The sequence below is a fragment of the Mesoplodon mirus genome (assembly GCF_964341445.2).
Source record: "Mesoplodon mirus genome assembly, chromosome: 4".
Taxonomy (NCBI): Eukaryota; Metazoa; Chordata; class Mammalia; order Artiodactyla; family Ziphiidae; genus Mesoplodon; species Mesoplodon mirus.
Window position 1 is genome coordinate 176,725,173 of NC_138979.1, and position 13,728 is coordinate 176,738,900.

The 13,728-nt window shown below is 41.5% G+C and overlaps 1 protein-coding gene across 4 annotated transcripts in view; it reads right to left on the bottom strand.

Moving 5' to 3' along the window:
- ATXN3 (ataxin 3) overlaps positions 1 to 13,728 on the bottom strand; it is a 35,852-nt gene that overhangs the window by 20,997 nt on the left and 1,127 nt on the right. For 3 of the 4 annotated variants that reach the window (XM_082617204.1, XM_082617206.1, XM_082617207.1), the window contains exons 2-6: positions 7,019 to 7,183; positions 6,744 to 6,788; positions 5,119 to 5,204; positions 4,628 to 4,694; positions 1,690 to 1,777 (exon numbers count right to left, since the gene is read on the bottom strand). In XM_082617204.1, coding sequence (XP_082473330.1) covers positions 1,690 to 1,777; positions 4,628 to 4,694; positions 5,119 to 5,204; positions 6,744 to 6,788; positions 7,019 to 7,183 — 451 coding nt within the window. The remainder of the gene's footprint in view (positions 1 to 1,689; positions 1,778 to 4,627; positions 4,695 to 5,118; positions 5,205 to 6,743; positions 6,789 to 7,018; positions 7,184 to 13,728) is intronic. The other variant, XM_082617205.1, reaches the window with a different exon arrangement.

Genomic DNA, 13,728 nt, shown 5'->3' on the forward strand with positions numbered 1-13,728 from the left:
TGTTCTGATGGAGGATTGTACAAGCCCTAGATTGGGTTTTAACCAGGATTGGGATTTTGTCATAAAAGTATGATGGAGGGAGAGAAGGACAAAGGAGTTGAGAAATGCAACAGAATTATTATAATGATGGATTACTGGACATGAGCAGGGTAATACAGGATTTAAGGATGTAAGGGGAATGTTTAGGTTTGTAGTAGGGTTTAAAGACTTGTTGGGGGGCTTCCCTGGTGGCGCAGTGGTGGAGGGTCCGCCTGCCGATGCAGGGGACACGGGTTCGTGCCCCGGTCCGGAAAGATCCCATGTGCCACGGAGCGGCTGGGCCCGTGAGCCATGGCCGCTGAGCCTGCGCGTCCGGAGCCTGTGCTCCGAAACAGGAGAGGCCGCAACAGTGAGAGGCCCACGTACCGCAAAAAAAAAAAAAAAAAAAGAATCGTTGGAAATAAAAAAACTGAAAATATGGTATAAACATAGGAGGCAATAGTCAAAGAGTAGGATGCTTATAACTGGGATTTGAAGGTGGTACAGTTTTTAGTAATGGCAAGGCAAGAGTGAAGAAAATGACCTTTGAAAGTATGAAGAGGTTGAATTGGATTGATTTTTGATGTAGAAATCACCAAGAATGATGAAAGGAGTTGAAGTAGAGAGATGACAGTGAGTCAGATCCTAAAATCTTCAGTGGAAAAGCAGGAAGCTCAGACTGCAAAAGACTACAAAAGGGCATGGGGTAGAGTTTAACCTCGTGACATGCATGTATTTCAAAGTACGTGGAGTTTTTTTGTTTTTTTTTTTTTGCGGTACGCGGGCCTCTCACTGTTGTGGCCTTTCCCGTTGCGGAGCACAGGCTCCGGACACGCAGGCTCAGCGGCCATGGCTCACGGGCCCAGCCACTCCGCGGCATGTGGGATCTTCCCAGACTGGGGCACGAACCCGTGTCCCCTGAATCGGCAGGCGGACTCTCAACCACTGCGCCACCAGGGAAGCCCGAACCTGGAGTCTTTAGGGAAGAAGAGTGGCCGAGAAGGGGCAAAGAGGAGCAAGAAGAATACCTACACCTCCCCTTGGCTCTGTGGTATGTGGGGTATGGAAGACAAAAGAACCATTACTTTAGAAGGGCTGCAAAGGAATCAGCATCCCCAGGGGAGGGCCAAGTGTCAGTAAGAATGCTAAATGAGCAGTTATCATCCAAATCGCAGCCTAAAGCTCACCACGTAAAACATAAGAATTAAATCCCTGCCACTGCCACAAAAACAATATTGTTACACTCACTTTTTTTTTAAACTTTTTTGTAAATTAATTAATTTATTTATTTTTGGCTGTGTTGGGTCTTCGTTGCTGTGTGTGGGCTTTCTCTAGTTGCGGTGAGCGGGGGCTACTCTTCATTGCGGTGCGCAGACTTCTCACTGCAGTGGCTTCTCTTGTTGCGGAGCACGGGCTCTAGGCACACAGGCTTCAGTAGTTGTGGCTCGCGGGCTCTAGAGCACGGGCTCAGTAGTTGTGGCGCACGGGCTTAGCTGCTCCACGGCATGTGGGATCTTCCTGCACCAGGTCTCGAACCCGTGTCCCCTGCATTGGCAGGCAGATTCTTAACCACTGCACCACCAGGGAAGCCCCCTGTTACACTCATTTCTAAGGAGATAGTTTTATTTGGCTACTTCAAAAGGTAACATAAAATGTTCAATCTTTACTTACCTTCCTGTTGTAACTGAGCCAAGAAAAGTGCAAGGTATGTGTCTGATATTAATTCTGGACCCGTCAAGAGAGAATTCAAGTTGAACCACTGGAAAAAAAATTGTCAATATTTAAGTTAGTGCACATTGTAAGTAATAAGGAAGTTTCACATGTTAAGGATAGATATAACCCATCTAAACTTAGTAAGACTGTCTAAACACTGAAAACATGTCAAATCAAGATTTTTTTAAAGTAATTAAATAATGTGATTCTAAAAAACTGAAATAGAATGTTGCAAATATATCACTATTAAATGTTTTAAAAGTTTGCTTTAAGCCATAAGCTTTAAATCCCTCCTCCAAAAAAGAAAAGAAGCTGATAGCCAGTATTTTAAAGTATCTTTATTGATAGCGACAATTAAATCTTTTTTCAGAGGAACAGCCCAACAAAATCCTCATCTAATCACATTATATTGATGGTGGAAGAAAAAGGAAAACTACCCAGTTTTCCCACTGCTGATAATCTTGGTCAAAATATTTCAACTGAGAGAAAGCCAGACATTCCAGGAAGAGAATTTATAATCGCCAACTCATTTTAAAACGTTCACTAAGCCACTACTGCACGTAATTAACATCATTTGGTCACTACTTCATGGGTGTCCTAGTTTAACCCACAAGATACAAAAGTTTCAGAAGTTACTGTCAGCAACATGACCAACTACTTTTCCTGGATTTTCACAGAGATAATATTTTTCTCAGTCATCTTTTTCTTTATACAGGGACCTCAGACAAGAGTCTATAGGGAAAAATACGATTTTAAACAAAAATACAAATTAGAACCAAAGATGATAAGCCATACTTTGACATTTCCTGTATTTGTCAAAGATAATTTGAAATGTGTAAATTCAATTTTGAAGAACTAAAATTTTAAAAATTTCTCAAAATAGGGGACTTCCCTGGTGGTCCAGTGGGTAAGACTCTGCGCTCCCAATGCAGGGGGCTCGGGTTCGATCCCTGGTTGGGGAACTAGATCCCACATGCATGCCGCAACTAAGAAGTCTGCATGCCACAACTAAGAAGCCCACATGCCGCAACTAAAGATCCCGCATGCTGCAACGAAGATCCCGAGTGTCGCAACGAAACCCGGCGCAGCCAAAGTAAATAAAGAAATACAAAAAAAAAAATTTTTTTTCTCAAAATAATAATGTAAGTTTACATGCAAATCAATACAAAGGAATTTCTAGAATTTAAGTCTTCAGATCTTGAAAGTGAAGAATACTTGATCATATTTTTAAAGATCTAAATAAAACCCAGAGGTTAAATAAGCTTGGCAGTTGTCCTGCCCTGGTTTTTCCCAGAGTTGATTCCCACCTGGGTCAGTCTTTCCTGCATCACACCACACCTCCTTACTTTCTCTTTGCCCCCCCAGGAGGGACCTTAAGAAATAATCAGTTATGATGAAGCTGCTTCTAGGCAGCAGACTTAAAAGACAATAGCAGGGCTTTTGTTTTTGAATTATCTTGTATTGATTTAATTCAATGTACTTTCTTGATTTCATTTCCTTTTTTGTTTTGTATTAGTTTATTTTTTAAAACAGCTTTATTAAGGTATGATTGACATGCAGTAAACTGGCCATATTTAAAGTATACAATTTGAAAAGTTTTAACATATGTACATACCCACAAAACCATCACCACAACCAAGAGTGAACATATTCGTCACTGCCAACTTTCCTGTGCCCTTGTAATCCTCCTCTTTCACTGCTCCTTGCCCTCCTTATCCCCAGGCAACCACTAGTCAATCTGCTTTCTGTCACTATAGATTAGTTTGCATTTTCTACACTTTTATATAAAGGGAGCAATACGGTATGTAGTATTTTGTGTCTAGGTTCTTTCACTCAGCATAATTATTTTGAGATTCATCCATGTCGTTACATGTATCAATAATTCATTCCTTTTTACTACATTAGCCTGTTTTCAATAATCCTCTTTCTGGACTTCCCTGGTGGCACAGTGGTTAAGAATACCCCTGCCAATGCAGGGGACACGGGCTGGAACCCTGGTCCGGGAAGATCCCACATGCTGCGGAGCAACTAAGCCCATGCGCCACAACTACTGAGCCTGCGCTCTAGAGCCCACACGCCACAACTACTGAGCCCACGTGCCACAACTATGGAGCCTGCGTGTCTAGAACCCATGCTCTGCAACAAAGAGAAGCCACTGCAATGAGAAGCCCGCACACTGCAATGAAGAGTAGCCCCCGCTCGCCGCAACTAGAGAAAGCCCACGCACTGCAACGAAGACCCAATGCGGCCATAAATAAATAAATAAATAATGCCAAAAATTAATAATAATCCTCTTTCAAAGAGTCAAAATTCTAAGAAAAAGGACTTTAACTCTGTTTCAAAAATGGTATCGTGTATACAAAGATCACTGGCAATTATTTTAAAAAAATAACACTTTAGGTACTTTTCTTGATCTTATAAAAAGCCTTGCTCAAGACACATTCCATGTCTTTTTTTTTAGAAAAAATAGAAATGATTTATGCAGATACATATATTACATGGCATTCTGGAATGTGAATAACCTTGTTAAGCAAAAGCAAACATGACTGGAAATTTTTATTCATGCTAGACACTATTTCAGGCTTTGTGACATTGCTATGCTTAATACAAACCCATGAAAATAGTAGTTAACTGACAGAGCATCTTTACAACATAAAAACTCATAAACATATTAAAAGTAACCACGGCTGTATTGTCTTATTAAATAGAGAATTTTACTTATGTTCTCTCTCTCTCTATTGAAACCAGGCCACGTACACACATTATTGGTGAGTTTCATTTGCAACTGAAGTGAAAGGGACGGGTGCCTTAAAGATGAAGGCACAAATCCCTTACACTTCAGTTGCAAATGATCTACAGAATAAGGAAAAAGACAGGGGAAGAGGGGAAGCATTACCTGTTTTCCTAATTTTCTAACTGTAAACCAGTGCTCTTTATAATTGCATATAAATGATCTTTCATTTCTAGAAACAGGAAAAAAAACATACATAATATTAAGTTGAAATACTAGAGTTCATATTCATTTAGTTTGTCTATTGGAAAGTATTACACAAAACCTATGATGATTTAGGATTATATTCACAATTTTAAGTATTACTGATTTTTTAAAAATTACAGAACAGTTTGAATCTCCGTGCAGATAAGTGATGCCGTGCAAAAATGATGGCACCACACCCCATTCAAGGATCAGCTCTGCACTGCCAGACACTGAGGGGTCAGGAAGGCTCAGTGGGCAGATGTTCACAGACAGCCGCAAAAGGTGAACTAGGAAAACCTGAGGGATTGAAACGGGGAATATCAAAACAAAAGCATGCAAGATGTATTTTTCTCCTTTAAGAAAGTATAAATTAAAAAATCAAATGTAGGAAAAGCAAAATAAAATCTTACATGGGATCGATCCTGAGCCTCTGATACTCTGGACTGTTAAACAGGATTAGTTCTAAACCCCAAACTTTCAAGGCATTGCTTATAACCTGTTATAAAAAAAATAGCAACTTTTAAAAATTCCAAATTTAAGTAGTGTAGCCATGTTAGTTGTATACACAATTGTAGTTCATATATAAATTTCCCCAGAAGGTTATAGTTTTTAAAATGTGTGTGTGTGTGTGTAGATATATCACTAAGTCCATAAATAATATACAAACGTAACATTAAAAGAGTACTTTTTACACTAAGTTTCTGGAATGTTCCAGAGAACCACACAATTCCTAGATAAAACTGCCTCAAAAATCCAGATGTATTTTCTATCCAGTAAGCGCTACTCTTAAAACTAGTCCACTGCAAACGTGATAATTTGGCTGCTATGGGGTCCTGCTTTAGAAAACTGATAGTCAACTCACTACCTGATATGTAATAATGATAATTTTATGTCTATTAAAATGAGTTATTTCTGGGGATTTAAACGGAAGCTTTCATAAATTTTAAACTTCTATTATCATGGGTTTTGTGATCTGTAGGAAAAAAACAAAAGATATACCTGATTATTTCAAACTGAGAAAAAAGAGAGAAATTTCTGAAAATTCACTACCTACCCTCCAAGGTAGCCAACAAAGCAGCAAGTGAACCAGGAAGGAATACAGACAAAAAAGTGAATGCCATGAGGTGGGCAAATGTGAACTGGCATCAACAGCAGAGCTGCAGGGACCTCCCTGGTGGTCCAGTGGTTAAGAATCCACACTTCCACTGCAGGGGATGTGGGTTCCATCCCTGGTTGGGGAAGTATAATAAGATCCCGCATGTCATGGCCACGTGGTACAGCCAAAAAAAAAAAAAAAAGAGAGCAGCATTGCACAAACAGGAAATGGCAAGCACTGGGCCTGCTCAGGCCTCTGCTCCAAGCCGTGCAGTAGCTGTCACCTGCAATGGTCCACAATAAAGCACTGGCTGGAAACGCTGGTGACTGAGGAGTCCAGGAGGACAGTACAGCGGAACACAAGCAGAGATATCTGCAGAAAAAGTTCCCCCAAGAGAAGTTCTAAAGAACTCTGGATATGCCCCACAGGTGTTAGAAATGGAATGAAAGATCCACGGATGAAAGAATCAATCTCACAAGTACATATATTTCACCCACAGAATTCAAGGGGAGTGATGAGATTTAAAAAAGGAAAAAGGCAAAAGCCACAGACCATAATGAAGGAATCCAATCCTAGTAGGCTGATTTAAATGGAAGGTAGCAAGGTGTTGTATTTTCTCAAACTTACACAGGAGAGGGTAAGTTTGAAATACTGTGACTTACTGGAATTACGGTTATTAGCATCCAGATGCAAATTAACAACCTCCTTTGAAAAAGCCCTACTCTAAGATGAAGATTCTATCACCCTAATTTTCATGTTTATCTATATAAAAATCTAGTACTCTGGTATAGAATCTTACACTCTTAGACACAATCTACTGGAGGAACTTCTGAAGGTCACATCATTACAGTGACTATGAAAGACTGTGAAAAGCATACCCTGAGCTTAAACAGTGCCTGGGACATAAACAACACTTAGGAGATGCCTGTGACTACTTACTTGAATAGAGAAAAAGCCACTGTCATCCATATTTCCAGAAGGCTGCTGTTTAATTTGGACAGGTGGTTGGGACAGGGGTTAAGGGTGGGAAGAGAAGGACAGTGTCATTAGTGCGCATATTTAAAGTAACATTTTGTGCATATTCCCATCTACGAAGTCGAGAGCCGACTTATCATTAACAAGTCAGATCCCCCATAGGAAGAGTGGTTCATCCTTTTCTAAACAGCACCCACATTTCTTTAAGAAGTGTGATTGAGTGAGTTTAAAATCAGTACCTGCAGAAACGTGCGGTAGTCTTCACTAGTAACCCCTCCTTCTGCCATTCTCATCCTCTCTTCCTCATCCAGCTGGTGTGCAATTGAAGATAATTCCACAGGGCTGAAGTATTCTCCTTGTAACAGGTTATTCAAGCAATGCTGAGCACAAAGTGAGCCTTCTTGCTAGTATTTCCAAAAGAAAAAATTCAAATGGGCTTTGTAAAACAGATTTGTACAGTATCTTCCCCAAAACAGAAATTTAATCATTAACTTAACACAGCCAAACCGCACATTGTTAGCTTTAGACAAGCATGATTAACACAGGTACATGCATTTTCATTTGTTAACATTTATTTTATAATTCTACCATTAATGAAACTATAGTTATTTACCTATATGATCAAAGATTTAAGAATGATTTATACTAAACAAACATCATCTGTCAAATACACCAAATCCCATTTTTATTAAAAACTACTCTATTATAACAAACATTTAGCCTCCTTTGTTTTCAGTGGCTAAAATAAATACATTTTTGGAGATTCCATGGTAAATTACTAATGCTGAAAGGGAATTTTAATCCCTAGAACATTTGTTCTTTTAACAAGATAATCTCTAATCCATCTAAATGTTCGTTCATGGAATTTCAAATGCATGAACAGATGAAGAATCTCAAGAATTGATACAGTAAGAAAAATTCTGTTCCATGTTTATGAAGACTTATAGCTACAGAGGCAAGGTTCTCTTCAAGAACTCTGCAGATAATGTACACAGTTTTGGTGCATGAGCAAAACTGTCCAAAAACCACCCCTGGAGTTCACTTCTGGACAAACCAGCAAGGGGGCTGCATCCAAGCTCAGTTTTCCAATTGGGAACTGGGATCACTGGCTTCCTGTTATGGGGGTGGGGAGAAAACAACTTTCCACAGGCCCTTCACGGGCTGGGCAGCTGGCTTTCTCACATAACTGGCACCCCAAACCTAAATCCAGGCTTCCTCCAACTAAGCAGCCTGTGTATCAGCCCTCTCCCCTCAACAGTGCTGCTTTCCTGTTTCCCTGTAAGAAGGGAGCCTAATGGGTGGATGAGGTCCCTCCCAGTGAACCCAGCCCTGGGTTGGTGTCTCTGTAGTATGATGGCAGATGGGAGAACACCTTCTTCTCCTGCTAACTCTGGCCCTCTAAGTTCTCCATTTCCCCAGTAAAGTCTGTTCATTAACCCAACCTGTCTGACATACTGCAGTTTGTTTCGAGCTATGTCACACAATAGGTCAGACCCCAAAGACCAACACCTTGCAAGATACATCTTTTTCCTGAGTTAATTTTCTAGGAACAAAATTCCGCTGCTGAAAAAGATACAGGATATATGTATGTAACGGAATAGGAATGCAGCACTGAGACAGTCTGAGTGTGAGAAAGGGGGCTGAGACACGTTTATCTTCATATTTTGGTACAGAATAAGTAACTTGAAGTAAAGAAGACACTATCCATCCCTCAAGTCATAAGTATGATGGTGAGAGAGTACTTGTCTCCACTTCTTTTTCCTTCTACTGTATTCCTCCTGCCAGAAAGCCAGTCTCACTGAACAATATAATGTGAATTGGAGGGGTACACAGATGTCTACTTATATTCTATTGAAAAGTGGGCAAGACAAACAAGAACTCACAAGAGGATAGCCAAATGGATAAAAAACACAGAGGGGGGCTCAACTTCATTAACCATCAGAGAAACCTATATTAAAACTACCAGTGTGTTACTACTACACACTCCAGAATGGCTAAAATGTTGGAGACGATTAGAGACATCAAAACTATTATATACTACTGATGGAAGTGTAAATTAGTTTAACCACTTTGGAAAACTACTTGGAATACCTACTACAGCTTAACATCTACCTACCCGATGATCTAGCAATCCCACCACTAGGTACATAACGTAGGCAACAGAAATGTAAACCTGTGTTCATCAAAAGACATGTATAAGAACTTTCATAGAAGCACTATTTGTATTGGCCCCCAAACTGGAAATTACCCAATTGCTCATCACAGTAGAATGGCTAAATTGTGTTACATTCACAAAGGACTACTATGTAACAATGACAGTGAGTTAACTGCAACTACCTGCAACAATATGGATGACTCAATCAATGTTAAACAAAAGAAGACAGACTCAAAAGAGTACACTCTATATGATTCCATTTACAAAACTTCAAAAACAGACAAAACTAATTAATCAATGACGTTAGAAATCAGGGTAGTGGTTACCCTTGCAGGGGTGGAGGGAGAGTTAGTATCCTGGAAGACGAACGATGTAAGGGGGCTTATAAGATGCAGGTAAATGTTCTGTTATTTGATCTAAGTATTATTTACACACTTGTGTTCACTTCATGAGAATTCATTGAGCTATACTCTTATGATCTGTGTGCGCCTACACGTGTTATCCTTAATAAAAACTTCAAACAACGATAAAAAAGTCTCTACTAAGATACAGTTACTTCACATTAAGAGCTACCTAATACAGTGACCAGACACTGGATTATCTTGGAATTTTCTGTTTGCTGTCAGGCTATATGCTTCAGTTTGGGGCTCTCAGACTATGGTCACCATATGTAATAACATATATAGAAACAGTGAATCCAAATATTTGATTTTAAAATTCTCTCTATAAAAAAATAGCTTTAAAATACAAAAAATAAGCACTTGAAATTAAACCTAATTGAAGTAATACTGTATTGCTTTAGGAAATTATATCAAGTTCTGTACTTCTAACATGATTTAACAGAAGGAAAGAACAAATTGTACCGTCCAATTTAAATAAAATTATTTTTTAAAGTCACAAGATGAGTCAAATTCTACATGGACCAAAAAAATTGTAAAATGGTCCCATCTAAGATTATGCATTTCCCCGCCTGCCCATCCCACTCCCCTAAACTATCCCCAACCACTTCATTCATTCATTCATTCATTTGGCTATGCCGGGTCTTAGTTGCAGCACTCAGGATCTTTGCTGCGGCGTGCGGGCTCTTTAGTTGCGGCATGCAGAATCTTTTTAGTTGCGGCATGTGGAATCTTTAGTTGAGACATGTGGGATCTTTTGGTTGTGGCATGCAGGCTCTTAGTTGTGGGATCTAGTTCCCCGACCAGGGATCAAACCTCGGCCCCCTGCATTGGGAGCATAGAGTCTTAACCACTGGCCCATGAGGGAAGTCCCCCCAACCATTTCTTTTTTTTTTTTTTTTAATTTATTTATTTATTTATTTATTTTTGGCTGCATTGGGTCTTCGTTACTGTGTGCGGGCTTTCTCTAGTTGCAGTGAGCAGGGGCTACTCTTCGTTGCGGTGCGCGGGCTTCTCATTGTGGTGGCTTGTCTTTGTTGCGGAGCATGGGTTCTAGGCGCACAGGCTTCAGTAGTTGTGGCGTGTGGGCTCTGCAGTTGTGGCTTGTGGACTTCTGGAGCACAGGCTCAGTAGTTGTGGCTCACGGGCTTAGTTGCTCCGCGGCATGTGGGATCTTCCAGCACCAGGGCTCGAACCAGCGTCCCTTGCATTGGCAGGTGGATTCTTAACCACCGTGCAACCAGGGAAGTCCCCCAACCACTTCTTTCTCATCAAGCTTTATTCAAAGTTGGACAGAAGTTCACTTTGCTATAGTCAAAGTTCAGTGGTATTGAAATTTCATGATTTCAAGCCCAGACTTTATTGTGTTGGGATCCGAGGATGAACAAAATGCGTCTTCAGTTTTACCAAGATATCTTACAAAACCACCAAGGGTAACTTCAACCAAATCATTCCCTCACTGTCCCCAAAGTCTTCAGGACCTCCCTGAAACTAGTTCAAATTCCCAGAGACACTACTGCCTCCAACTGAAACTAGGCATAAACCCAAAAGTGTGCTCAGAAATGGCCTCACTGGGGCCACACAATCAACCTAGCAGCACTTGTTCATCTCATCTTAGTAAGAATAAGGTCCCACCCCTTATTATGAGGTTCGGCAAGCACAAGCATCTGAATAACAACAATGGCCAGCACTTGTCCAGCACGACGTGCTGAGTAGCATTCTAAGCATTCATAACTCTGAGATAGACACTTCAAAATCCTCAAATACAGCGGAGGAAACTGGAGAACAGAGATAATAACTTGCCCAGGATCATACAGGTAGTAAACGGCAGAGCTGAGATTCAAACCCAGGCAGAGGTTTCAAGTCTGTACTATTACCACTTCCTTAAGCCACTTATTTGGAACTTGGTGATTCTTAAACTTCAAATATCCTGAACATGGTTAAGAACCAGCAATCACAAAAAAAAAACATAATGAATGTCATAAAGTCAATTCTCAGCATCTTTCCAGTATTTTTACTAATTTTAAATATAATCCCAACAAGTTTGGTTATCATTCACAGCTGTAAACACATAAAAGTACCAATTCAGATGGCACAGTAACCTCACCAAGAGCAGTCAGCAACAGAAGCGATAACAAAAATGACAGAAATCAGGCACCAGAACTAAAAAACAAAAAAAACCAAACAACAAAAAACTCCAGGGCTTCCCTGGTGGCACAGTGGTTGAGAGTCCGCCTGCCGGTGCAGGGGACATGGGTTCGTGCCCCGGTCCGGGAAGATTCCACATGCCACGGGGCGGCTGGGCCCATGAGCCATGGCCGCTGCGCCTGCGCGTCCGGAGCCTGTGCTCCGCAATGGGAGAGGCCACAACAGTGAGAGGCCCGCGTACAGCCAAAAAACAAACAAACAAACAAAACTCCAGCAGTTGCTGGCCATATAGCACTAGGGTATAAGTTAGGGATTGGCAAACTCTAGCCCTTGGGCCAAATTCAACCTGCCCCAGGAGCTAAGAATGGTTTTTACATTTTTAGATGGTTGGGAAAACACAAACACACACACACACACACAAGAATATGTGAGAACATAAAAGACCTGCAAAGTCTAAAACATTTACAGAAGGACTTCCCTGGTGGCGCAGTGGTTAAGAATCTGCCTGCCAACGCAGGGGACACGGGTTTGATCCCTGGTCTGGGAAGATCCCACATGCCACGGAGCAACTAAGCCCATGCACCACAACTACTAAGCCTGTGCTCTAGAGCCTGCGAGCCACAACTACCGAGCCTTCGAGCCGCAACTACCAAGCCCGCACACCGCAACTACTGAAGCCTGTGAGCCTAGAGCCCGTGCTCCGCAATGAGAAGCCACTGTAATGAGAAGCCGACACACCGCAACAAAGAGTGGCCCCCACTCACTGCAACTAGAGAAAGCCCGCACAGCAATGAAGACCCAACATAGCCCCCCCAAAAAAATCCTATTTTAAAAAATAAAATATTTACAGAAAAACTTGTTGACTTTAGATAAATAGCACCATATACATCTTAGATGCTCAAGGAACACTCTTGATTCATTCACATATTTATTGAGCACCTGCTATGTGCCAGGCACTGGGGATATATCAATAAACAACTGTTGAGTTTACATTTTAATTTAACAAAGGGCACTCCAAGTGACAACTCTGAAAATGGAGAAACCAAAATTCCAAGAGGAAGTGGCTGCAAAGTCCTTTGTAGTCAGATAACCCTACATGCACAGCTTCCCTAGAGCCAAAGTTGGTTCTCTGGCTCTCCTAACCCAGGACCTAGAGTTAAATGTATGTGGAGGAGGGGAAGGGAGTGCTCCGGAAAATGTCATATTGAGCTCAAACATTCCCAGAATGGACTGTGTAGGAGATGGACAATGGGCCCTATGGTTACAGGTGCTTTCCATACTATTGAAATATGCCTGAAAAACTTTAAGTCTTCATTTGCTAAGTACCTATAAGTTGATAAGGGTAAATGTGTTCTTGAAGTAGGTTTAAATCTACATTCATGCTGATAATTCAGAGTGACTGCTTTCAGGTAAGTAGATTTTCATTAGGCTAGCGTCCAGCTTCTTTTGATTCCATGGTTAAGCAGCTACCTTCACTGAACTCTATCCAAACTAGGTACCAATCATTATTGTTAAAAAAAATATTGTATAATTCTCAAGAAGTGATGTGGACAAATTTAAAATCTTCAGTGTTGAACCATCTGGTCCTACAGCAAAGCTTTTGAAAATCAGTCATAAAAATATGCCCACTCGAGGTTCTCTTCATCCAATCTCCTTAGCCAAGCAGCTAAATTTCTCTTGTCCAGGATTCATATAACATGTCAGTCAAGTCAAAAGATTAGTGATGGGGGCCTCCCTGGTGGCGCAGTGGTTGAGAGTCCGCCTGCCGATGCAGGGGATACGGGTTCGTGCCCCGGTCTGGGAGGATCCCATATGCCGCGGAGCGGCTGGGCCCGTGAGCCATGGCCCCTGAGCCTGTGCGTCCGGAGCCTGTGCTCCGCAACGGGAGAGGCCACAGCAGTGAGAGGCCCGCATACCACAAAAAGAAAAAAAAAAAAAAAAAAAAAAAAAAAAGATTAGTGATGGGCTTCCCTGGTGGCGCAGTGGTTGAGAGTCCGCCTGCCGATGCAGGGGACACGGGTTCGTGCCCCGGTCCGGGAAGATCCCACATGCCGCCGAGCGGCTGGGCCCATGAACCATGGCCGCTGAGCCTGCGCGTATGGAGCCTGTGCTCCGCAACGGGAGAGGCCACATCAGTGAGAGGCCCGCGTACCGCAAAAAATATATATATATATATAACCATACCACTGAGTTCCTTCCTCACCCACACATAAAAACTGGACTATTCTAGTACCAAACTTTCTGAAAT